This window comes from Pelodiscus sinensis, chromosome 29 (assembly GCF_049634645.1).
Source record: "Pelodiscus sinensis isolate JC-2024 chromosome 29, ASM4963464v1, whole genome shotgun sequence".
NCBI lineage: Eukaryota > Metazoa > Chordata > Testudines > Trionychidae > Pelodiscus > Pelodiscus sinensis.
Window position 1 is genome coordinate 9,814,135 of NC_134739.1, and position 26,712 is coordinate 9,840,846.

The 26,712-nt window shown below is 42.6% G+C and overlaps 1 protein-coding gene and 1 long non-coding RNA gene across 7 annotated transcripts in view; one reads left to right on the forward strand and one right to left on the reverse strand.

The window, feature by feature from the left end:
* Positions 1-23,941, forward strand: part of ACLY (ATP citrate lyase) — a 67,732-nt gene extending 43,791 nt beyond the window's left edge. For 4 of the 5 annotated variants that reach the window (XM_075911562.1, XM_075911560.1, XM_075911561.1 and 1 more), the window contains 16 exons: positions 1,455-1,484; positions 3,425-3,566; positions 6,636-6,804; positions 7,406-7,510; positions 7,812-8,008; positions 8,195-8,276; positions 8,754-8,864; positions 9,508-9,635; positions 11,122-11,215; positions 11,974-12,128; positions 15,888-16,038; positions 16,810-16,953; positions 21,095-21,208; positions 21,730-21,812; positions 22,097-22,173; positions 23,030-23,941. In XM_075911562.1, the coding sequence (XP_075767677.1) occupies positions 1,455-1,484; positions 3,425-3,566; positions 6,636-6,804; positions 7,406-7,510; positions 7,812-8,008; positions 8,195-8,276; positions 8,754-8,864; positions 9,508-9,635; positions 11,122-11,215; positions 11,974-12,128; positions 15,888-16,038; positions 16,810-16,953; positions 21,095-21,208; positions 21,730-21,812; positions 22,097-22,173; positions 23,030-23,124 (1,877 nt within the window). In that variant the 3' untranslated portion in view covers positions 23,125-23,941. The remainder of the gene's footprint in view (positions 1-1,454; positions 1,485-3,424; positions 3,567-6,635; positions 6,805-7,405; positions 7,511-7,811; positions 8,009-8,194; positions 8,277-8,753; positions 8,865-9,507; positions 9,636-11,121; positions 11,216-11,973; positions 12,129-15,887; positions 16,039-16,809; positions 16,954-21,094; positions 21,209-21,729; positions 21,813-22,096; positions 22,174-23,029) is intronic. The other variant, XM_075911564.1, reaches the window with a different exon arrangement.
* LOC142821024 (uncharacterized) lies at positions 6,713-26,553 on the reverse strand. Of its 2 annotated transcripts, none has more exons than XR_012898078.1 (3): positions 26,254-26,553; positions 7,322-7,573; positions 6,713-6,849 (listed from the first exon to the last, which is right to left on the reverse strand). It is a non-coding gene; the product is annotated as an uncharacterized LOC142821024 (long non-coding RNA). The 2 variants fall into 2 exon arrangements; XR_012898077.1 differs by lacking the exon at positions 26,254-26,553 and adding an exon at positions 10,006-10,217.
* Between the last annotated feature and the right edge of the window lie 159 nt (positions 26,554-26,712).

Here is a 26,712-nt window from a genome sequence, read left to right on the forward strand (position 1 = left end):
CCAAGTATCCGAGGGGTAGCTGTGTTAGTCTGAATCTGCAAAATCAACGAAAAGTCCTGTGGCACCTTAGACTAACAGAGATTTATTGGAGCATGCTTCAATAAATCTAAGAGCCCAGTAAGCCAGTGGAAGTATTGGTAATGCTGCTAGACAATATTGACCTCCCATGGTTCAGGAAATTCTCTGGTTCAATACCAGTCAGGTCCTGAAGATGCCAAACTAGAGAGGTTCAACCTGTACCTCTCTTTGTGGGTAATGAGCAGGAATTTTGCTATAACTTGGACTTCACTGTTTTTAATAGTTGTCTCTTGGAGTCCTTTTATAAAAAGATGTCAGAATGTATTTGACTCAGGATGTCTCTCCAGGTGAAAGAACTGAACTCAAGAATTCCAGCTTTCCCAGCTCATGTTATATAGGTAGAATATTCTTCATGCTGGTTGTTTGGTTTGGGGGATTTTTCTTGTTTTTAGATGTGCTCAGTATAGTATGCTGTTGGAGGACACGTAAGTATCTAAAAAGACATTTCCTGCATATGGAATCTTGCTAGTGCAGTACAGATTGTGATCCACTGATTGAAACACGTCATAATGAAACTCCTGATCAAATTCATGATTTCTTAATTCAGACAGTTGTGAACTTTCTCTGGTTTGATGCTGTAGTTTTGGGTGTACTTGTTAGAAATCTGCAGAGAAGATGATGATTTATGGGAGCAAGCTGATGGCAGAATTGGGGGTCAGGTTTGTGGAATGCGGTGGGATACTTGTTTTTTGTCCTTGAATCTGAAGATTTTGCGTGTGTGCGTGCGCACAGAAAAGTGATTTTTTTTGTGAGACTCAATCTTGTTCCTGAGAGGCCAGATCACAAGAGCCAAGACTGCTAACATAGTACTAACTGGAAATTCTATGGGCAGTCTTAGCAAAGAGGTAGACATTTAAATGGATCGTGGAGACTGTAATGTGTCTTATAATGCTGAGGCCTACGTCACTTGAGCCTGAAATATGTCTAAATTGGGCTGAGCAACGATGTCTGGATATCTGGAAGGCAGATATTTTGACTTCAGTCCATTCCGTCCAGGTGCACTTTAGCTTGGCTTCTGCTACACATGTGACTTTTTGGATGCTCAGTATCTCAAACCTGCATTGTTCTACTTATGGGTGTTTTCTTTGTGTGTTGTAGCTTTATTCCTTCACAGGTGGGCTTTGGAATTGCTTGGTTGCATTGATATCATGTCTTATAGCTTTGGGGCCACCTAGCATTTATGCTCATTTTCCTCTGTATTTTTTAAAACATCCCATCTAGCATGCCCTATCTTGCTTTTCAGTTTGCTTTTAATGAAAAAGCTCTCTAAACAGCTTTCCAGGCACCCCGATGGGCTGTCAGGGCTGACAACAGCCAAAGTTCTTTGTTCCATCAGTTGTGTCATATTGTTGCATTGGTGATTCTCTCTTTAACAGATTCAGCCCCAGCTTCAAGACCTGTGCAAGGTAGGACACGTGTGGCTAGCTGAATGTGTCTTGCCTTGCTGGCAGCTGACTTTTTCCCCTCCCTCCCTTGCCCCATGCTCTCATTTTCTCTCTCTCAAAGTTTGCGGTGTTGTCTAGTCCCACACCTTTTTTCCCCCTCTTCCCCACATGCGGCATAGTAGCACAGGACCGTTCTAAATTTTCAGCTGTTTTTGAAATTCAGATCTGACACTCATTTGTTGAAGGGGCAGGCTAGACACAAATATCAGAAGAGAGCTCCTTAGGGGCACACTGCCAAGCTTTTATTCTCCTAAAAACCCAACTATTAAAAAGATTTTGGTTTTTATTTTTCTAAGATTCAGGTACTAGTGTGTTCTTTAAAAACTGGGTGCATAGCAGTGTTCCCTGTAAGCTGAGTGCTTGAGAGTCACCCAACTGATTGGCAGAGTGCCCACAACCGTAGCATGTATTTCTATTGGTGGTTTACATCTACATATACGTTGGTGCACATAACAAAATTTCTCACATGAATGGAACAAATTAGAGGGAACACAATTTCTCACATGAATGGAACAAATTAGAGGGAACATGGGTACATAGTAATGCAAATACCATCTGTTGGTGTTTGTGAAACATTCAAAGCTCAGTGGGAAGTCATTGGATCAACTCCAAGTTGTGATGGCTTCACATTGAATTATGGGCTTCGTTCCTACTGAAGTGTTGGGACTTAAGTTTGTTCTTAAGACCTTTTTCTAAATGAGGATGGACTGCTTGGTCAGGCCCTAATTGAAGTTTGAAATGATTGCTCTATCTAATATGGCGTAGAAGGAGGAAGCGACACTCCACTGTGTCATGGCAGTGACAATAAAAACTCCGGAGTTCTAATTCTGGCCCTGCAGCTGACTTGCTGTGTGGCCTTGACTAAGTCACATTAGCTCTCTAGCCCTCTGTTTTCCCTGTTTTAAAAAAGGGGGTAATACACGTCCTGGAGAAGTATAAAAACAAAAATGAGAAGGAATTTTTTTTATATATTTTCAGACTAGAATCGTTTTGAGATGTGTGAGCTAAGCAGCAGCCAGTCTGAATTAGCAGCGCTCATATCCACGGCGGTGGGAAAAATTGTGACTTTAACAAAAGGAGCAGGGTGGACTACTATAATGCAGGTAGAGAGCACTAAGAATTCTGCAAAAGCAGGAAGAACTCAGCTCCAGGCTGAGTCAGGCCCTGAAGCTGGGGAAGAATCTTTACACTTCGAGTTCGAACACAAAATGTCACTCTTAGCAATCAATATAAATGCATTTTGAGCAAAAAGTCCATCCTCACTAGCAACAGAGCTGCCTTTTCAGTGAGTTTGGTCTCAGAAGCTGGGTTCTGTGTCATATTTATGATCCTGGGGCAGTCTGTTATCTGTTGAATTCTGATATCCAAACAGAACTGAAAACGTAGGCTGAGTTTTGTGAAGCTCCTTTGCTTTCTCTGTTCCTTGTTTTCTTCATTTTCTCCCCATTTCCTGCTCTCCCACTTGGAAAATCTGATTGATGTGAAGTCCAGCTCTTGTGGTCCTCCTAGGTCACAGGACTTGTGGAATAATGTGGTTCAGAATGATGCATTTAAGCTCTCCTCAGCTCCATAGACTAAATCTATAAATTCCGTTTGGAGGGAATGGTTTTTTTCTTAAGCAGGATGTGAGAAGGAATCGATTTTTCCCTTTTCCTGTTCTCCCCGTTGTGAAGCTAAAGTGTGGCTATTGTATTGAAACCTCTTGGAAAGGCTGCTTCAGCTGCAGTTTCATCTTTCTCTTGGAATACCTGTCTGCTACTTCCTGCAATGCAGCCAGTGGTTTTGGAGTGGGGAAAGTGGCTGAATGTGGAAACTTCTCAGCAGCTGTGTGTATAAAGTGCTGCATTGTAGCTTTTTAGCATAGATTTATATGTAGGGGGTGGTGTTTTTTCTTTGGACAGGTAAAGCCACAACTTTATTCAGCCGTCATACCAAAGCTATTGTTTGGGGGATGCAAACACGAGCTGTGCAGGGCATGCTGGACTTCGATTATATCTGCTCCAGGGATGAACCTTCGGTCGCTGCCATGGTTTATCCATTCACGTAAGTGTCTTGTACCCATCATGTAATTTTTCTGACTTCCTTTATCTCCCTTCTCAGATCTGTCCACTGGCTTTCTTCCCTTCAAGCTCCCTTTATTTTTACTTGGGTCTCTGCACACCTCTATCACACCCTATATCTGTGATAATACATTTGCCTTCACTCCTGCCTGCCACCTGAGCTGTTTTCCTGACTGCTCCCTTTGTCTCCTTTGCCGCTCTTGACTATATACCATCTCTGTGAAATGACTTGGAACAATCCTATAGTTCATGTTTGCTAGGTGCTGTCTTTCAAAGAATTCTCAAAAGTATACTGACCACACTACACTGGAATGTAGGAACTATCACACTATATAAGACTACTGGTTCATCTAGCCTGTGATCCTGTCATTGAGTGTCACTGTTTGTATCCTTTAGGCTGTCTTTGCGGCAGGGAGCGTGCAGTTCCTTTAACCCAGGAGTGGGCAAGAGGTGGCTAGCAGGCTGGATCCATCCCGTCAAGTCACTGGATTGGCCTACGGCCACCTGGCCAGCACTCTTACTACCCAGCAGCTCATGCTGTTTTAAACAGCTGGCTGCTAATTATTTTGCAAGCTGGGGAGGACTGGGAGAATTTGCATGCTGTCGCCATCCCCTGCAAAATCCCTCATCTCCCATTCACCTGTTTCCAGCCAATAGGAGCTGAGAAATTTTGCTGGAGGCAGGGGCAGAGTGAAGCCTCCTTTCTCTACCCTTTTCACAGTGTTGGAGCATAGCCACATGGAACAGACAGGCATAGAGGCCTGTCTCAGGTTCCTGCTGGGCTGCTGGCTGGGAGCTACATAGGTAAGTGCCTCTCAGGCACAGCCTGCCTCTGCCCTCTCCCCCCCCCAACTACCTGCCCCAGATCACCAGCCCCTCCTGCTCTAGGTCACCACCCAAGCCCTCTGTATCCCCTCTCCCCACCTCCTCCAGGTGACAACTCCTTCCCAGACCCTGCACCTCTTCCTATCCTCCTCTCCCAGGCCAGAATCCTCTTCCTATCCTCCTCTCCTAGGCCAGAATCCTCTCCCGCAGCTATACCCCCTCCTGGACCCTGCACCCCAAGCCCCTGCTCCAGATCACAGCCCCTTTCTTCACTCAAATTCCTTCTCATACCCCACACCCCCTCCTACACCACAGTCCTCTAACTTAAGCACCTTTCTGCAATCCACCCACCATCCCAGACCTCGCATCCCCTCCATAGAAGTGTGGCTCTTGACCACTTACTAAACTCTTGCAGTGGCCCCCCCATTAGAAATTGAAAGCCCCTGCAAATGAAAACAGAACAAGGTAAGTTACTGAGCCAAAATAAACAAAACACGGTAATTAAGCCTACAACACTGACAGAGAATATTATAGAACATAATTCTCACCCCAGTCCTTATTCCAGGTAAAATCCTTCAAAACAGAGATTATCTTTTCTCTGTGGCTTGGGTCTACAGCTTCTTGTTTCCTTAGAGTTCTTTGTTTTCAGGTTTCTTCATGTGTATCCTCTGAGTTGGAAGGCAGGTTCGAAGGCCGGCTAAAGACAAAAGACTGCTTTCCATTCCTAAATAGACTTACCCTAGGGCGAGAATCCTTTGTGTTACACTTCCCATTTAAAAATACCAGATTCAAGATGGATTCCAGCACCAGGTGGCACAGTCGCATGTTTTTCTAGGACCAACCACAGTTTGAGTATACAGGAAAAACCATCCCATCAGATCACTGTCTTGAGCACCTGGCCATTAAGTTTCTTTAATTACCACTAATGGCTTTCATTACAACACTTAGATTATTAAAACAGGTTTACATTTCATATTTCTAACTTCAGAAACAAGAATGATACATGCATAAAAATAGACTACACATTCAGCAGATCATAACTTTTAAAAAATGTTAAATGATGCATTTTGCCTAAAGCATCTTTGAGGCATGCTTGTTCATATTCATAAGCCAGTTTTCATAAAGCCTGGCCCGGGGGGGTCCCATGACAATTATTTAATAATAATCCAGCAGCGCTTGTTTGATCTTTTTGTCAATTACACTGCATCTGCCTGGCTCCCTGTAGAATGTAGCTTTGTTAATGCATAGTGCCTATATGCTGCCTGAGCTGCTGATTCCTCCTCCTAAATCGCATCTAGCGGAGGCTTTCTACCTGAGGGAGTGAGTAAGATGTGAAGGAAACTCTTCACTGAACAGGGTGGATGTCAAGGAGGAGAATTAGAGGGTGACTATTGGTGGTCTGTCTGAAAAATCTAGACAGTAGGTCCCTTAAGGGTTGTTCCTTGTTTGCTGTTTTTTTCCCTATGAATTTGAGATACGAGGATTTAAGTATCACTGTCTTTCGGTGAACTCCTCCTGCCCTTTGCCAATCAAACACCCCATAGTTTGATCATGAGGGTTACATCTCTGGAATCTCTTCTGGGTGAGAAACACTTTACACAGTCTGAATGCTGGCATAGCTTCACTTTCTGCTGAAGCACAGCCACTTGGAATGTGGCAACTTTTTTGTGGACACAGTAGTGTGGCAGCAATGTTTAAGACCAGAAATGAAGAAGAATCCTGTTTCTGAGTCTGCAGGGAGAATTTAGATTGGCAACATGTAATGGCCAGAGATGGAATTTGGTCAGGATGCTCAAAATCTTTAACACCCAAGTGTGATCAGTATCACTTGATTCAGCAATCTGATTCCAGCTGCAGTCTCTCTTGACTGCAGAGAATGACATCTGTGAAAGAAGCTTTTACATTCGTGCCTCTCCTTGACGTGTCTGGGTGGTGAAATCCTTCTTTCACAGAATGGAAATTCAGCTTATCATTGCTAGATGATCCTGCTTTCCTTTACCATGTTTGTCTCATCAATCCAACTTCCTCCATATGCTTCTCTGTTTTATGCACTGTACATCTGCAGGCTATGGGTTCTGGCTACCTTTCCTTCTCTTAAGATCTGAAAAGCCAACCTGATGTGTCTGGGAACTGTGTTGCTGACACCTGCCTGTGTCTGCACCACTGGGTAGCTATGTCTCTTTGTAGCAGTGTGTATGATCAGGTCTGTCCATGTTGGTTTTTGCAGTGGTGATCACAAGCAGAAATTCTATTGGGGCCACAAGGAAATCCTGATCCCTGTCTTCAAGAACATGTCTGATGCCATGAGAAAGCATCCAGAGGTAGACGTGCTGATCAACTTTGCATCTCTGCGATCTGCTTATGACAGTACTATTGAGACCATGAACTTTCCGCAGGTGAGTGGGGAATCTGCGAAGTCCAAACTGTAGAGAATGCTCAGGCTAACAACACCAGAGAGAAAATATTTTAGAATCAGATTGTTAGCAAAGTGAGTTGGGGTCCATAAAAAACAGCTGAGTCTAGAAGTGGCTTCTGGGCTGTTGAAGAGCTACCAAGGATGTAGAAGAACTTCCTGTCTAGTGCTGCATTATTTATTATTATTATTATTATTATTATTATCCATTATTAATGGATTTGAGGGGCTTGAGGAATAGGGACGTCAGCTCCATCTGCCTGGTCAGGAGGACCGGGACTGGACTCCCCCTTCAGGGCAAAGCAGCACTACTCTTTACTTGAAGAGTGGAGGGCCTAGCTCTTCAACAATGCTACTGGTGTCTTCACAGCACTGTTATCTGAGGCTATTCCAGGGACGGGGACTCAAAACTGCACTCTTTCACAAGAGAACAAAGGTTGTGCTCTCTGAAATGCATTTGATCTTACCCTGGTCATCACTGTGTTATAGAACTTTCTTACCTGCAATTATTCTGCCTTCCCTAGCATTTGTCCAGCTGTTGACTGCTAGAAGTTACTGAGTGTATTTTCTATCTTGTGCTGCAGATCCGCACCATTGCCATCATTGCTGAAGGCATTCCAGAGGCACTGACACGCAAATTAATCAAGACGGCTGACAAGAAAGGGGTTACCATAATCGGGCCTGCGACTGTAAGAAATCAGCTGTTGCTCTTCCTGCTCACACTCCTTCATATTTGTGTTTAGATCAGTTTCCTTGTAGAGGAAGAGGGGGGGAGAGAAATAAACACAGTATATCACAAATAAGAATTTGCAGTGGATTCTAAAGTTGTAAAGTCATTCCCAATCTGAAAGTCATTATGGAGCAAGCAATTCTATTGCTTCTGTTTGTATAAATCCTAGCAGAAACAGTCTGCTCTACAGATGCATCTCCATTGCTCAGCTCCCATGTGTGTTTATGAAAGGCCTGACTCCTCCTTACCTCTTCCTGTAGGTTGGTGGGATCAAACCTGGATGCTTTAAAATAGGCAACACAGGAGGTATGTTGGATAATATCCTGGCATCGAAACTCTACCGGCCTGGCAGTGTGGCCTATGTCTCCCGCTCTGGAGGAATGTCTAATGAGCTCAACAACATAATCTCCAGAACTACAGATGGGGTCTATGAAGGTGTGGCTATTGGCGGTGACAGGTAGGGACCTGTTCTTTCCAGGAATGTCTTTTGTTTCTACCAGTGCCTGCCTCTAAAACATCACAGAGTTTTTAGAAGTTGTTGTTTTCCGATGTTTTAAATTAACCATCCTCTTATCAGAAATATTCTGTATGAGCTCAAAATAAAAGCTCAACTTCCTTTTGCTTTCTCTCTATATTCCTCCAGATATCCTGGATCAACTTTCATGGACCATGTATTACGCTATCAGGATACGCCAGGAGTGAAAATGATTGTGGTGCTTGGGGAGGTGAGTTAAACCCATATGCTCTTGCTATAGTAAAGAAACTTGTTTATTTTCTTTATAATAGAAGTTCTTTCAGTGTTAGTTGAGAGACTGTACTACAGGAACATTCAATAACAATTCCACTTGGGCTCTTCCTCTTAGTAACAATTTTCTTTTCCTGTTGAAAGAATGAATCTTTTCATGATCACTTTATATTTAAATACTGCTTCACAGAAGTAGGAACCATGGAGCCCAGAATAGGCCCACAGAGGCTTCTTTGTTAAAACAATAATAATAATAATAATAATTCTGGAGATTAAGGATAGCTTGCTTGTTTGTTTTTTAAATATATATGTATTATTTTACAAGCATGTGGCCTTCTGTGTCTTAGAGGTGGCAAAAATAGAGGATGTGTTTAGAAATACTGCACTGATTTTAAAAATGACTCAACAGAAGTTCATGAGCTCGAACCAAGTTATGCTACTCTGTTTCTCTTTGCAGATTGGAGGCACAGAAGAGTACAAGATCTGCAGGGGTATTAAAGAAGGACGCATTACTAAGCCTGTTGTCTGCTGGTGCATTGGTACCTGTGCCACCATGTTCTCTTCAGAGGTATGTACTCTGTGTGTGGCATATGCATGAGAGTAAGAATATGCACACCTTGGACTCGGGGAACACACATTTTTCAAGACCTCTGTAGTCATTAGCTGTCTGCATGCATGAATGTGGAAGTTAATAAATCATAAATTATAATTGTCGTATATTTCTGCAGTACATTTTGATCCAGAAAGATCCCAAAGGATTCTACCAACACAGGGATTGTCGTGAATGCCCTAAATTGGAATGTGGCAGCTGTTTTAATGGCACACACAAATGCTGCACTTCAATTTTGGAAAGGGAAGCAAGGATGATACAGCTTCTCTGTCTGGTCGGGGGCAGGGAAGTAGGGACAAAGAATGTAATTAGCCATACTAACATTATAGATTCCAGATTAGATAATGCTTTGTTTCTTGCAGCATTAACAAGGTAGGTTCAGGATCACAGTGCCAGTGCTTGAAGTAATGAAGCTGAATAGGAGGTTGATATAGGACCATGTGCTTTACCACTTCATCTCCAGTCCAAGCTGATTTCCTTCCTAAAACTTGGAGTCCTTTAGTCCACTGGTTTCTAATCCAATATCTTATTGTATTTTCTGTCTGTCTTTATCAGCAATTAGATGACTGGACCTCTTGGTGCTTTCTGTCATCATTAATAGGTGCAGTTCGGCCATGCAGGTGCTTGTGCCAACCAGGCTTCTGAAACTGCTGTTGCAAAGAACCAGGCCCTCAAACAAGCCGGTGTATTTGTTCCCCAGAGTTTTGACGAGCTCGGAGATGTAATTCAGTAAGTGGTATGAACAGGGCACCCTGAACACAGTGATGTTTGCAGGGGTTAAGAAACCCTTGGGATATTGCCTCTAAAATCAGTGTTTCTTAAACTTTAAGACCTGAGGAACACCAAACAATACCTTGGGAAACACCAAGGTTTGTGTGGTGGTTGGTTTTGTTTTTTTTTTTTTTGGTCAAGCAAAAAAAACCACACACACACACCCAGGCCCTGGGGAAAATTTGTTGAGCAAAACAAACAAAAAAAACACTGGAGGAGGGTCTTGGGGCAGGGTGTCTGGCCAGAAGGGAAGGTAGAGGTGGGGACTTGGGGCAGGATGTCAGAGCAAGCTAGGAATGCAGGGTCTTGGCGGGAGGAAGACTCTTACCTGGCTTGGCACCTTGCTGCAGCAGGGAAAGCCTCCAGGGAGCATGCTCTTGTTCGTTCGTTCGTGTGTGCGTGGAGCTCAGTGTCCACTCTTCTCCCCCCGCACCCATGCAGCAGGGAACCCAGCTGGCAAGAAAGCAGGGAGGAGGGAGTAGAAACTCTGACCCTCCCCGCCATATTAAACTCTGCCACTTCCCCAGCAGGCGCAGGAGAGAGAGAGCAGCAGCACATGGGGGGCCAGAAGAGCCTGAGTGTGCCCCAGATGGAAGGAGGTGGCAGAGCCTGAGCCGGGTTCCCCACAGGCGGCAGTTTTAAAACGCCAAGCCAAGGTCCGGGAGCAACTCCTTAGCTCCAGCCACCTCTCCCCCACATGGAGGAGGAGGAGGCTGTGCAGCACCAGAGGCCCTGTGGGACAGAGGCCATCCTGCAGGCTGTGGGGGGGAGGAGGGGCAGCCACAGCAGGAGCTGTCTACGGGCTCTGCAGGGGACAGGGAAACGCTGCTCTAAACTGAGGGGGAAAATGTAATCGCACTTCTCTGTGAAAACACGTCTCTTGATACTAGGTCTTTCAAAATGTATCTGAATTTTGGATTAGAATTGCTTGACTTGAAACCACTTAGGGTGTGTCTAGACTACATGCCTCCGTCGACGGACGCATGTAGATTAGACAGATAGGCAAAAGGAAATGAAGCCGCGATTTAAATAATTGCGGCTTCATTTAAATTTACATGGCTGCCGCGCTGAGCCGACAAACAGCTGATCAGCTGTTTGTCGGCTCAGCGCGCTAGTCTGGACGCTCCACGCCGACCTGAAAGCCCTTTATCTACCTCCCTGTTATGTCTCGTAGGATGAGGTTTACCGGGGATGTCGATAAAAGGCTTTCATGTCGACAGGGGAGCGTCCAGACTAGCGCGCTGAGCCGACAAACAGCTGATCAGCTGTTTGTCGGCTCAGCGCGGCAGCCATGTAAATGTAAATGAAGCCACAATTATTTAAATCGCGGCTTCATTTCCTTTTGCCAAACAAACAAATCTACATGGCTCCGTCGACGGAGCCATGTAGTTTAGACGTACCCTACGATAACTGAATGTCTGTCTCTTATTCCCCCTCTTCCTAGGTCTGTATATGAAGATCTCGTTTCCAAAGGAGTGATCGAACCAGCCCAAGAAGTGCCTCCCCCCACGGTACCAATGGATTATTCTTGGGCAAGGGTAAGTTTTGTCTCTTGCCTGTCCACCTACTTGAGAACAGCTGAGATGTTTGCTGTGATTTCAAAGTGTTTGGGAGATTTTTAGATAATAAAATTATCATCAGAGGGAAGGCAATGGAAGATATATTTCTCATGCCATCTGATGCTGATCATGGACTTAACTCAGCACTTCCTAGGTGAAACGGGCATTAAAAGCTGCTCTGGCCTACATTGCTGGAATTATCCATTAGAGCTCTCAGACTCCTCTACAAAACGTACTATATGGTGTCAAACTCATCTTCCCACATTTTGCCACCAATGCCTTTGTTATCTTAGTCTGAATACAGATGTTTTACTCCCAACAGCATATATGCTTAGACCAGGATTCTCAAGACTTAAGCAAGACTACATCATACCAACAAAATATGGTGTGATGGAACAATGTATAAGTGCTGGGGTAATTGAGAGAGAGTAAAGCATGGGGTGAATAATACTATGTGTGGAGCTGGGTATTGTTTGTATAGCTTCTATAACAGGTAGCAGATGATGCAAAAAATTTAGACAAGTTGCTGTTCAGCTACCCTGCATTGGACTAGAGAAAAGATGTATTCCTTTTGGCTTAATTCAAGTATTAGAATTGAGTAAAAAGTAATTAATGTCCTCATTTGCAAAACAGTTTTGTGTGTGTGTGTGTGTGTGTGTGTATTTATTTTTTGGGAGGGGGGAATCAGGAGAGAAGGGTATTTTCTTTTTTCTGAGTCTTTCTGTTGCATCCTTCAGGAGCTGGGTCTGATCCGGAAGCCAGCTTCTTTCATGAGCAGCATCTGTGATGAGAGAGGCCAGGAGCTGATCTATGCTGGGATGCCTATCACCGAGGTCTTCAAAGAGGAGATGGGAATTGGTGGGGTCCTGGGCCTTCTCTGGTTCCAGAGGAGGTGAGGCTGCTTTTTGGATGCTTCTGTCTCCTCTTCTGACTTTAATTTAGATTGTGTTTCATAGGGATTAAACACCAATGGATGTAATGCTAGTATATGTTGGACCAGAGAGTCCCAGATTTAGGAGGTTTAACCTGTTCTTACTATTGTATAGGAAACACCCTCCCATTATCTGTTCTCTCTGAGACCATATCAGTTTGAAGACCACAGACATTTCTTTGACTTTGGGAGGGGGGGGGGAATTCCACAAACAGAGAATCATAGAATACTAGAATTGGAAGGGACCTCGAGAGATCATCAAGTCCAGTCCCCTGCCCTCACGTTAGGACCAATCACCATCTAGATCTTCCCTGACAGATGTCTGTTTAACCACTTAAATATCTTCAATGATGAAGATTCCACAACCTCCTTAGGCAATTTATTCCTGTGTTTAACCCCCCTGACAGAAAGCTTTTTCTAATGTTTGACCTAAACCTCCCTTGCTGCAACTTAAGCCCATTGCCCTTTGTCCTATCATCAGAGGTCCAGGAGAATAATTTTTCTCCCTACTCCATGTAACACCCTTACTTTAAAGCGGATATCCTGTCCCCTCAGTCTTCTCTGTTCCAAACTAAACAAACCCAGTTATTTCAGTCTTTCCCTCAAAGGTCATATTTTCAGGATCTGTAATCATTTTTGTTGCTCTTCTCTGAACCCTCTCCAATTTCTCCACATCTTCCCTGAAATGTGATGCCCAGAATTGGACACAGTACTTGAGTTAAGGCCTAATCAGCGCAGAGTAAAAGGAAAGAATTATTTCTTGTGTCTGGCTCACAAACACTCTGGATAATCATACCAGAATGATGTTTACTTTTTTGTAATAGTGTAACGTTATTGACTCATATTTGACTTGTGGTTCACCATGACCCCAAGATCCCTTTCTGCAGTACTCCTTCCTAGACAAACTTAAAAAAACAAAGAATGGTCCTGCAGCACCTAGGAGTATGTCTAAACTACATGGCTCCATTGACAGAGCCATGTAAACTAGTTTACCCAGCATAGTCAATGAAGCGGGGATTTAAATAATCCCTGCTTCATTAAAATAAAAATGGCCGCCGCGCTGTGCTGACAGTCAGCTGATCCGACACAGCACGGCAGTCTAGACGCGGATCGGTCAACAAGGGAAGTCTTTGTTGACCGCTCCCTTATGCCTTGTGAAACAAGGTTTACAGGAGTGGTCGACAAAGGCTTCCCTTGTCGACCTATCCGTGTCTATACTGCTGAGCTGTGCCGGATCAACTGATTGTCAGCACAGTGCGGCGGTCATTTTTATTTTAATGAAACTGGGATTATTTAAATCCCTGCTTCATTGACTATGTCGGGTAAACTAGTTTACATGGCTCTGTTGACGGAGCCACATAGTCTAGACATGCCCTTAGACAGGGCTAGACAAACCCCAGCGAGAGCCACTCGACAGCCCCGCACTGCGCATGCGCAAGACCGGCACTGCGCATGCGCAAAGCACCGGTGAATGGGGCTCACGGCGCGACCGGCTAAAATCTACTCGCCATGAGTGAGTAGATTCAGCAGTTTGTCGAGCCCTGCCCTTAGAGACTAACAAAAAATGTCGATGGTATCGTGAGCTTTCATGGGCACAATCCACTTCTTCAGATGAATGGAGTTTCAGGGGTCCAGTTTTCAAATAAATAGTATAGAGAAGGAATGGGGGAGAGAGAAGGAAAAAGAAGGGGAAGAAATTGTCAGTGTGTTCATGACCCACTCTAAGGACCCTTTGGTTTTTTATGTCATTAAGATGTGGAAATGTAGTGGGGTCATCCAGCAAGTGTCTGTTTAGACTTTTGTTGTAGGTATCAAACTTGTAAATGAAATTAAGTTCTATAGCTGCCCTGTCGAGCTGGCATTTGAAATTGGTTTGAAATAATATGGTGACTTTGAGATCTATTAATGAGTGCCAGGGCAAGTTAAATGTTCCCCTTCCTAGACAGTCAGTTCCCATTTTGTATGTGTGAAACTGATTGTTCCTTCCTAAGTGGAGTAGTTTGAATTTGTCCTTACTACATTTCATCCTATTTATCTCTCACCATTTCTCCAGTTTGTCCAGATCATTTTTAATTATAACCTTATTCTCCAAAGCATTTGCAACCCCTCCCAGCTTGGTATCCTCTACAAACGTAATGAGCGTACTTTCTATGCCAGTGTTTCTCAGCCAGTGGTACGAGTACCCTCGGGGTACTCGAGAGAAGTTTGGAGGGTATGTCAACACAACTGAAATTTGGAGAGAACTGAATTTTTGTGTTAAGTTTTACAGCGCTTTATTATTTTTGTACTTTTTACACCCAAAATTTCATCACCCGCCTGGCTATGATTAAGTTGTTTAAACAAATGTGTTGGTATGGTAGAAAAAAATTTTGAGTCTGAAAACTGTAGGTACTGGGGGTACATTTGTATATATATTTTAAAAGGGGAAATTTATATTTTGTTTTTTTTAAAAGGGGTACTTTATTTAAAAAAAAAAAGGTTGAGAAACACTGTTCTATGCCATTATCTATTCTAATGTTGATGACGATTTTGAACAGAACCAGTCCCAAAACTGACCCTGCAGAACCCCACGTTATGCCCTTGTAGCATATCTATGAACCATTGATAAGTACTCTCTGAGAGTGGTTGTCCAGCCAGTTGTGCAGCCACCTTATAGTAGCCCCATCTACCTTGTATTTCCCTAGTTTATAGATAAGGTCATGTAAGACTGAATTAAATGCTTTACTAAAGTTTAGGCATACCCAGCTCTACCACTTCCCCCTTATCCACAAGGCTTGTTATCCTATCAAAGAAAACATGGTGTAGTACCGAGGAAATCTCTGTTTAGTTCTGTTACTCCCTTTCTTGGCCCTTTTTTATAGTCACCATCCTTCAGCACAAAGAGACAGGACAAAGCTGTCTGCAGAGCCTATAAAATTTGTTACCAGCCTGCAGGGAACCTTGAGTGGCAAAGATGCTCCCTTTCTTTCCTAACATCCAGCTAGAAGGGAACACACTTCCTGCACAATGCTCTCACCTCCAGCCAGTCCAGGCAGAATGGGACTAGAATTCAGTTTCCTACATAACAATGTTGAGTGAAGCTCCTAGGCCACCAGGTCTGCCAGCTATATGTGGCTGCTAAAGGATACAAGATTTTAGGGGATTTGGTGTTACCAGGAATCTGGCTGAGAACTGGAGATGATCTGTAGTCAAGATGTGTAATATGCAATTTTGGGGCCAGATTTTTAATGGTGGGAACAACAAGTAGGCCTACAAAAATGGACAAGTGCCCATAGATAACTGAAGTTGTTCATGCACCTTTGTGGACACACCTGTTGCAAGTTTCTCTGAAAATTGTCTTAGTTGTGCAGTGCAGATGTCACACACAGTAATTCTTGCAAACATCATCCACAAACATATAGTCTTGATAAAATAGCCAGAGAACTGCAGCTTATAAACTATCCAGGAAATACATCACTGTGCAAAGCAGTGGGCATACTAAGCCAAGGTACAAAACCAGCTTTTTCTTCCTTAGCAGTCTGAGTATTTAGGGAGACTTTCTGGGCTCTGAAACCTAACATTAGATATGATCCTGCATCACCTTTCTTGATCTCCCTTTGTTTTACTGTGTGTGAGGTGGGGGAGGGCTTTATTATCCTATATGATATAGAAGCATATGTTCTGTCCATGTTGATTACTTCCTATTAAGTAATGTCACCCATCTTTCTCTCTCTCCCCAAGATTACCAAAGTATGCCTGTCACTTCATTGAGATGTGTTTGATGGTAACAGCAGATCATGGACCTGCTGTATCAGGAGCCCATAACACCATTGTCTGTGCAAGAGCTGGAAAAGACCTGGTCTCTAGTCTCACCTCAGGCCTTCTCACTATTGTAAGCATTTAACATCTGAGACATTCAGTCTTCCTTCTTAATATAGAATTTCCTCCTTAATATAGAATTTGATCTTTACTTACACTCCTTAGCAATAGTGACCTGGTAACAAGTCAGAACTTGGCACGATTCCTGTGCCATAGACTAACCTGAGCCTCAATTACTCTTTAGTTATCCTCCCCTAATTACTCTGTCACTGATTAAAACATAAGCTTTATGTAAAATCCAGTAATAATGTAGAGTAGCTGGAGAAATACATTAATGAAACTGGATCAGATAAGAACCACTGGGAAATAATGTGTGTGAATTGGACCCTTTCATCTCTAGATCACTGGTTTAAATCCAACCCCAGAAGGGTAGTAACCAAAAGCTGACAACTGTTTGATATTCATGTATGTGAAATGTGCTTAGGTCTAAGTTTGTTCTGAAGCATACAAATGTCTATATCACAAAGCATATCATTTACTATGAGCACTAACTGACCCCTTTTTATTGGGAGTCTCAGAAATGTACAAGAATTAAATGGGCTGTTTAATCTTATTTATCTTTTTGCCCAGAGGGGATGGATACCATCTCTAGTTGTTTACAATTGACCAATAAATCCCAAATGGTTCTTTATCTTGGACCCCTGCATAGTCTAATCCTGCTTTCATAATGGCCTTATTATGAGTGTGGGGGTGCTGTGGAGAAGGGATTTTGGTTCTTGCATCTACTGTAGCATGCAGCTGTAGAAATCTTTTCAGGAGTTTAACTTGTGTATGTTGGGCACAGGGAGACCGATTTGGTGGTGCGTTGGATGCTGCAGCTAAGATGTTCAGTAAGGCCTTTGACAGTGGTATTATCCCTATGGAGTTTGTCAACAAGATGAAGAAAGAAGGGAAACTGATTATGGGCATTGGACACAGGGTCAAATCAGTAAGTAACCTATCTTGTTTTAGTAGAGTAGGGTTTTTTCTGTGGGAGGGAGTAAAATAAATAAAAAAAAGTATTTGGTGGAAGGATGGCAGTTTGTACAAGTGGTATTTGGACTAATGCTTAAAACAATACTTGTATATAAGGTGGTATTTGGATACTTGGGTGGCACATCAGCAGTAGAGAGAGCAGTTCAGCATTGTTTAAACAGTTACTTTATGACAGTGCTGATGACATTTTTCATCTTTTACAGTTTAGTATTTGGTCCTCCATTCACAGGCCTTAAAAATAAATAGATTTAATTTCTGAATTGAGTGCATGAATGTGAAAGAAAGAGTAGACATGAACTAAAAATCTTACATGAACTAAACTGTAGCATAGGATCTCTCTAGATAGAATCATAGGACTGGAAGGAACCTCAAGAGGTCATTTAGTCCAGTCCCCTACACTCATGGCAGGACTAAGTGCTATCTAGACCAGTGGTTTTCAAACTATAGCAACCTGAAGACCCCCATTTTGATTTAAAAATTTTAGGGGATCATCTGCTCTGCTCTTTCTCTGAGCCTCTGCCTGCTCACTCCATCTCCTCCTCCAGTCATTCACTCTCCCCTGCCCTCACTCTCTTTTGCTGGGTCAGGGGGTAATTCCATGTTCTTCTAATAGGAATATAGCAGTAGGGATATATTATTACCATCCTGTTCAGGTGGTCAGTAATGACTGTGAAATATTCAGGAAGATGAGCAAGACTATTAAAATAAAAAAATTCAATAATAATGGGGGATTTAAACTATCCCCATATTGACTGGGTACATGTCACCTCAGGAAGGGATGCAGAGAAAGTTTCTTGACCCCTTAGGTGATTGCTTTTCAGAGAAGCTAGTCCTGGAACCCACAAGAGGGAAGAGAATTCTTGATTTAGTCCTAAGTAGAGTACAGGGTTCTGGTCCAAGAGAAGACTATAGTTGGACCACTTGGTAATAGTGACCATGATGTAATATCCCTGTGTGGGGAAAACATCAGAGTAGCTGAACACTGAAACATTTTTGAAAGATAAACTACACAACAACAAGAAAGTTAGTTAAATAGAAATTAAAAGGTATTGTGTCAAAAATGAAATCTCTGCAAGCTACATGGAAACTTTTTTTTTTAAATACCATAGTACAGACTTAACATAAAATGTATACCCCACGTAAGTACATCAGAAGCAGGAGACTAAACAACCACTGTGGCCCCTGGATGATCAAGATCCTAAAAGAGCACTTACGGTCTATTAATGCCATTGTGGAGAAACTAAACAAATTCTTTGTATCGATCTTCATGGCTGAGGCTTAGTCATTCTTTTTGGGTGACAGAGCTGAGGAATTATCCCAGACTGAGGTATCAGTAGAGGAAGAAGCTTTGGAACAAACTGATAAATTAAATAGTAATGAGTCACCAGGCCTTGCCGGTATTCCCCCAAAGAATTCTGAAGGAACTCAAATGTGAAACTGCATAACTATTAAGTGTAGTCCGTGACCTGTCATTTAAATCAGCTTCTTTACCAAATGACTGAAATGTAGCTAATGTGATACCAGTTTTTGAAAATGGCTCCAGAGGTAATTCTGGCAATTACAAGCTGGTAATCCTGACTTCAATACCAGGCACAGTGGCTGAAACTATAGTAAAGAATAGCGATAGAAATGTAGCCGTGTTAGTCTGGTCTAGCTGAAACAAAAAACAGGACTATGTAGCACTTTAAAGACTAACAAGATGGTTTATTAGGTGATGAGCTTTCGTGGGCCAGACCCACTTCCTCAGATCAAATAGTGGAAGAAAATTGGCATGACCTTTGGTATATATGGTCATGCCAATTTTCTTCCACTATTTGATCTGAGGAAGTGGGTCTGGCCCATGAAAGCTCATCACCTAATAAACCATCTTGTTAGTCTTTAAAGTGCTACATAGTCCTGTTTTTTGTTTATAGTAAAGAATGTAATTGTCAGACAGATTAATCTAAGGAGCTTCAGGGGGTAGCCAAGTTAGTCTGTTACGGAAAAAACAACAACAAATGGTCTGGTAGCACTTTATAGACTAACAAAACATGTAGATGGTATCATGAGCTTTTGTGGGTACAGCCCACTTCTTCAGATGACCAGACTTATGAGTTTGGGATGTGAACACTCGAAATAAATAGGAGAGGGAAGGGGGTGGGAGACAGAGCATCAGTATCTGGAGAATGGGTACTTAAATCTAAGCAGATAAAAATCAAAGTCAATATTCCCATGTCAGGAAGGATACTATTTTTAACCTTCCAAATCCTACTATGACAGATCTCCAAGTAGCTGTCTTGTCACAAACCAGCTCTGCAAGTGAGATCCACAGGGAAGCCGTGGAATTACAGTTCATCCGCAAATACAATTCACATGCTAATAGACTCAATTGTGATGAAGGTTGGTTGGGACACCACTACCAATTTAACAACCACTGAAGGTGCTAATAGCTCTGAGTAGTATCCTTCCTGACATGGGAATCTATCTATTGACTTTGATTTTTATCTGCTTAGGTTTAAGTACCCATTCTCCAGATACTTACTGATGCTCTGTTTCCCACCCCCTTCCCTTTTTCTTCCCCTCTTCTGCCCCCTGCCTCCCGCCCACCCTTTCCCTCTCCTATTTATTTTGAGAGTTCGCATCCCAAACTCATAACTCTGGTCATCTGAAGAAGTGGGCTGTGGCCACGAAAGCTCATGATACCATCTACATGTTTTCTTAGTCTATAAAGTGCTACCACACACCACTTGTTGTTTTTTTTAGATTAACTTGTGTTACTGGGGAAGAGTTATTGGTTTTTATAAGAGGAAATCTTGCTTCACCTATGTACTAGTATTCTTTGAGGGATTCAACAAATGTGAACAAGGGAGATCGATTGGATATTGTTTAATTAGATTTTCAGAAAGCCTTTGGCAAGATCCCTCTCCAATGGCTCTTAAGCAAAGCAAACTATCATAGAATAAGAAGGAAGGTCCTCTACTGGTTAAAGGATAGGAAATAAAGGGTGGGAATCAATGGTCAGTTTTCAGAATGGAAAGAAGTGAATAGTGGTGTCCTCTAGGGGTCTGTGTTGGGACAGTCCTATTCAACGTGTTCATAACTGATCTGGGAAAAGGGGTAAATAATGACCCTTATTGTGGCAAAATTCACAGATATAAAACTACTCAAGTTTAAGTCCCAGGCATAATGCAAAGAACTATAAAAGAATCTCTCAAAACTAGGTGACTGGCCAACAAAATGGCAGATGAAATTTGATGTTGATAAATGTAAAGTAATGCATATAGGAAAACAAAATCCAAACTAAACGTATAAAATGACAGGGTCTGAATTTGTTGGAAATAATTAAGAAAAGTTTGGATCATGAGACAGAAAATCTCATATTGCCTCTGTATAAATACACCCACATCTTGAATATTGCATGCAAATGTGACTGTCCCATCTCAAAAAAGATATATTGGAATTGGAAAAGGTTCAGAAAAGGGCAACAAACATTTTTAGGAGCATGAAATGGCTTCTGTATGAAGAAAGATTAATAAGTCTGGGACTGTACAGCTTGGAAAAGAGATGGCTAAGAGGGGGAGGGTATGATTGAGGACTATAAAATCATGACCAATGTGGAGAAAGTAAATAAGGAGGTGCTATTCATGAGAACGAGTAGTCACCAAACAAAATTAATAGGCAGCAGATTTAAAACAAACAAAAGGAAGTATTTCTTTACACAATGCACATTCGACCTATGGAACTCACCAGAGGATGTAATGAAGGCCAAAACTATCAACAAGATTCAAAAGAAGAACTAGATAAATTCATGGAGGATAGGTCCACCAATGGCTATTAGCAAGGATAGGCAAGGGTGGTGTCCCTTGCTGGGAATGAATGACAGTGAATGGATCACTTGATTACTTGTTCTGTTCATTCCTGAATGGAGCACTTGCATTGCCTAGGTGGATCTTTGGTCTCACCCAGTATGGCTGTTCTTATGTGTAACCAAAAAAAACGCTATAAGGACAACACTTTTTAGGTTGGCTTCAAACAAAGGCTCATTTGAGATGATGATTACAGTAAGATGTACAGTGGCAGACACACATGTAATAGAATGTGTTCTTAACTTGCAGATAAATAATCCAGATATGAGAGTTCAGATTCTCAAGGACTACGTGAAGCAGCACTTTCCTGCTACCCCACTGCTGGACTATGCACTGGAAGTAGAAAAAATTACAACTTCCAAGGTAAAACACCCACTGCATTTTTATTCTGTCACTTTGCAGGGAAAAAAAATCTTTCTGGGATGTTGCAGGAATTTTTCGTTTCTTGGTTTTAACTGGAGAGGGAGTAATGCATTGCTGCCAATAAAATCCAGAGATGTAGCATTGAATGGGAGCCAGGTACAGCTACCGCATGAGCTGTGGATGAAGTGAGCCTTGTAAACTAGGAAATTCCATACTGCCAGCCAACGGTTCTACAGAGTAGTTTGTGACTGCCCTCCTCGTTTAATTTGACAGTATGGTCACAGAGATGCCAGATCCCAGCCCTTGAACCAAGTAGACTCCCAAGCAGATGATGATGGGAGAGGGTTCCCCCCTCATTCAAATTGATTCTGGCTTTCAAGCTGATTGCCAAATTAGACTTCTGTGTTACAAAGTGTGGGTGACCCTTATTGCATGCAGTCTAAGGCACGGAAGGCCGTTTGAGACACAAGTTGTCGGGTGAATGTGAGTTACTAACAGGTAACATTTTCCACTTTCTTCAGAAACCAAATCTTATCCTCAATGTGGATGGCTTCATTGGAGTTGCCTTTGTTGACGTGCTCAGGAACTGTGGCTCTTTCACCCGGTAAACATTGATGTATTTTCTGTAGCACTTATGTGAAGTTGGGGAGGAAGGGTAAAATCCTGGTGCCATTGACATGATGGAAGTTTTGCCGTTGCCTTCAATGGGGCTAGGATTTCATCTGATATATGCAAGACAATGCACCCTGCAATAGTCAGGGCTTTCTGCAAGAAGATTTTCCAGGAGAAACTGGTTCTTCAGTTTGCATTGGGGGTGGTTTAGAGCTGCTCTGGGAACCATTGTACTAAAGTACTCTGTTACCAAGAACTGTTTGTTACTTATCGAAGGGAAGAAGCAGATGAATATATTGACATCGGAGCCCTCAATGGTGTGTTTGTACTTGGCAGAAGTATGGGATTCATTGGTAAGTTTCACATGCACTCAAAAGCCCTATTCATGTGATCTTCCCCCATCACCATTACAAGACAGTTCATATACATCTTTTACCCTTTCAATTTTCACACACTCTTGACTGAATGTGGTGCATCAGCCACACTTCCAGCCCAGAAGAACCTGCTGGGATCCTCTTGGTGCTGGGCTTTTTAAGCTAATGGTAGAACAATAGTTAGGATACTCATCCATCCTCCTGGAGCTGCGTGAATGATCTTTAAGCTCTCCACTGCCCTGGAACTGGAACTGAAAGCACTGGTTGCACAGTGCCAGCACCATCACTGTTTGCATAGTTGCTACTGAGAAAACAACAAACATCCAAATCCTCTGTGCTTATGCCCAGTGACACAGGGAGTGATCTTATTTCCTGCTCAGTGACGGGGCATATCATGTGTACTACTTATTGCTTCTCAAAAGGCAAAGCATGGGATGGATGTAATTCTAGCAATTAAAATGATCTACATAGCTTTTGTACGAGAGACTTTTTGTTTTGTTAGGACTTTTTGCTCATTTTGGGGTTTCTCTGTTGCTCAGAAGCAAGTTTTGAGCTCATGTCACCTAAGAATAGTTACGATGTCAGCTTCACGTGACTGCCTAAAGCCAAGTCCTATGCTTGGATTTATTTAAAAAAAAAAAAAAAAAAAAAGCATGGATGCTTTCGTGACAAACAGCAATAACACCTGTAGTCATGCTCTGAAATTGGAGTAACTGGATCTCATGCTTTAGTGTATAAGATCATTTGTGGGGCCTGGAAAGGACAAGTTTCAAGCAAAGTCAGTCTGGGAGGAATGGAAACTGATTGCTCCATGTAAAGATCACTTTCGTTTTAGGACACTATCTGGATCAGAAGAGGCTGAAACAAGGTCTGTATCGTCACCCATGGGATGACATCTCCTATGTTCTACCAGAGCATATGACTATGTGATAGCCAGTAGCACTGCTTCAAAACAGAGAAGCAAGTTGCCTGCATGGAAGACTGTTACACGTGGGACTTAAATGTAAAGGCCATGTGTGTATAGAAATCAAGAACTACTGTGCAAAGCAGCTATTCTATAAGCATAAAAACTGATACAAATAAAACCAAAAGGTGTGATGTTCCATATGCTACCTGCTGTATTTCATGCTTGGAAGCAGCTGAACTTTGTCTCTTTTCCCCTGCCTCTTTTAATTTTTCTACTCATTTTATTTTTCTTTGTTTTTGACAAGATTTTAAGATTGTTTGGGGAGGGGTATTGTTGTTTGCTCATGGGTACAGCTGCTTTTGACTTGAAGAACTAGACGTGTTAGCCTGAAAATAAGTTGCAACATTCTTGACAAAAGGAGGAACCAAAACCTGAAGTATATTGTTCCCCATCAGCTATGAGTTGGGGTTCTTTTGTAGTTTTCAGTTTGTTGGCTCTGTGTTTACCTCCACAGTTGAATAATATCCTATGTAGTGGGACCACTGCAGATATATCCAATGTCATTCAAACTCTGGTGTAGTAATTTAAAATGTAAAAGTTGTAACATATACTCTTGGTAAAACTGTGAAACTACCTGTATTCCATTTTCTATATTTATGCAGCCAACTCATAATTTACCACCATATTGCTTACAGGAAATGCTGATGCACTACATTATCTACATATGCAACATGCATATTCAGTGGGTCTTTAATTATAGTTGCTATAATAATTTCAGCATCCTATTGGTCTCTGTTTTATTGTAATCTAACTTAAATAAACAATATAGTAATAATTTTAGCTGGATATTTTTTTTTTTTTTAGTGTTGGTATCTTGAGATTTGTTTGTACTGAATCTTCATTTATGAAGGGAAATAGATGACTTTAGAACACATGGTAATCTGTGTTCTGCAGATCTATAATTTCTGTTGTTCCTTTTGCGTTTTCCTTCTGAAGATGAGGCCCACAATGTCTCCTTCTGGGCACCCCAAATCACTAGTCACTTAAGTTTGGGCCTTAATGTGTTGCTAAAAATAGTGTTTTGTCATGCGTAGGAGTTAAGATATTGTGGCAATGAGGGAAATATAAATACCTGGATAAACTTGGCAGAAATGGACAAGATCTTACAGCATGGCTACATCTATATTGGCAAGATTTTGCGCAAATACTCTTTAACGCAAGAGTTTTTGCGTTATGAGTAAGAGAGCGTCTATACTGGCATGTGCCTTTGCGCAAAAGCACATCTTTTGCACAAAAACATCCGTGCCAGTGTAGGCGCTCTCTTGCACAAGAAAGCTCCGATGGCCATTTTAAACATCGGGGTTTCTTGCGCAAGAAATTGATGTTGCCTGTCTACACTGGCCTGTTGTGCAAGAACAGTTGCACAAGAGGGCTTATCCTTGAGCGGGAGCGTCAGAGTATTTGCGCAAGAAGCACTGATTTTTATACATTAGAACATCAGTGTTCTTGCGCAAGTACTCACAGCCAGTGTAGACAGGTGGCAAGATTTTTGCGCAAAAGCAATTGCTTTTGTGCAAAATCTTGCCAATGTAGACATAGCCCATAGGTTTAAGATGTGAGGGGAAAGAGGTCAACGTACCTTTCTGCAATTTGTGTAGTTAAGGGACTTAAATGCTATGTTACTGAGCATTTATACATATTAAGTTGGGGTGCTATCATTCTGCATTAATGATCACAATGTCCAAAGTCATTTAGAGCAAGATGAGCTGTAGTTAATTTTAAATCATGGAGACAAAAGTAAACTCAACTGCACTGTAAATAAAGTACAGTGCAGGAAAATTAGTGAATGCCTTGTGCCATCCTAGTAAAGCTCCTATGCTGCTAAATCCTCCCAAGGAATTAGGAGAATGTGGTTCAAAACTTTTCCCTCTGGCTTGGTGGAACCAAACTGTGTAAAATTATGGGTAAATGTAGGTTTATGCTTTGGTAGATGGTTACTGTAACAGTTACAGCAAGTGCTGTCTACACATTTTGGATTTCCACAGCAATGGGATATGTAATGTAAGACAAATTCACAGGGGTAGCCATGTTAGTGTGTGTTAGCATAAACAAGGAGGAGTCTTGTGGCTCCTTTAAAGACTAACAATTTGTGGGCTGGAGCCCACTTTGTCAGATGCATTAAGTGGAATCTTCAGTTGGGCATGGATATATATTCACGGGTGAAAAGATGGGAGAGTTATATTACTATGTGGAGCCCACTGATAATGAGGCCAGTTTAATCAGTGTGGATGTGGCCTGTTCCCAACGGTTAAGGTGAGAATACCAAAAAGGGAAAAATTGACTTTTTTTTTTATTACTGACCTAGCCCCTCCCAGTCTCTATTCAGACCCAGTCTGATAGCATCACATTTGCATATGAACTCCAGCTCTGCGGCTTCACACCGCCGTCTGTTTTTGCAGGGATTTTTTTGCTCAAGAATGACAACTTTCAAGTCTGACCTCCCTGGGCACTCATGAACAAACTGCTTTCCTACTGGTTTTGAAACGCTACTGTTCTTGATGTCTGACTTGCATCCGTTTACTCTTGTGAGCAGGAACAGCCTGGCTTGTACATGGCAGAGAAGCATTGCTGACACATGATGGCGCATATAACGTGAGTAGATGTGCAGGGGAACACAGCCTTCTCGGACCACATGTATGCTTGGACATACCTTTCGAGTAGGAGTGGTTCCTGCAGGAAGGGTGTGTCTAGACAACAGGGTTTTTTTGAAAAAAGTGGCCCTTTTTCAAAAACAAAAAAAAAAAAAAAACACTTCCCGTGTCTAGACTGCTGCCATGTTCTTTCTAAACTAAATCGAAAGAACACGGCAGTTTTTTTGACCACGGAAAACCTTGTTTTACGACAAACTCCTTTTTTTGAAAGTGCTCTTGCGGGGGGGAAAAAAGGTGCTATGTAATGCCAACTCTGCTTTTTCAAAAGAGAGCATCCAGACTGCCTGTGTGCTCTCTTTTGAAAAAGTGGCTTGCTTTCTTAAAAGTACTGGTTGTAGTCTAGATGCTCTTTTTTTAAAAGGCTTTTTTGAACCCATCACCCTACTCTGCCCTCCCCAGGTGCAGGCCCTATCCCCTAGGCCATGCTGGAACCCACCTTACCTTCAGGGCATCCCTTATCCTGCCTTTCAGCAGGGCCGCCTGGGTGTTGGCTGTTGTGTCCCACTAAAAAAGCCTCTTTCGAAAGAGGCTTGCAGTCTAGACGTAGCTTGAGAGAAGTGACTGCTGTGGTGGGACGAGGCTGCTCTCCTTAGCACCTGCCCTCTGGGCCTTGCTGTGCCTGGCAGCCCCAGGGCACTGAGCATCTGTCCTCCCTGCTTCTGTCACTCCAGCAGCAGAGCAGGGCCTGGGGGCAGTTTTCCCTCCAGTGCGCCTAGGTCCAGTTAGGAGAAGGCCCATAGCCCTGCTGCCACCGGGGCGGGGTGGGACTGGGGGGCTCCTAAGCGGCTGAGGGAGGTGACCAGGGAGCCAGGGCTGCCTCTTTGCCTTGACCTCCCTGAGCTACCTGCCCCTTCCTCGTGCCAGTGAAGCCAAACTACCTGCCTCGTTGGGGGGGGAATA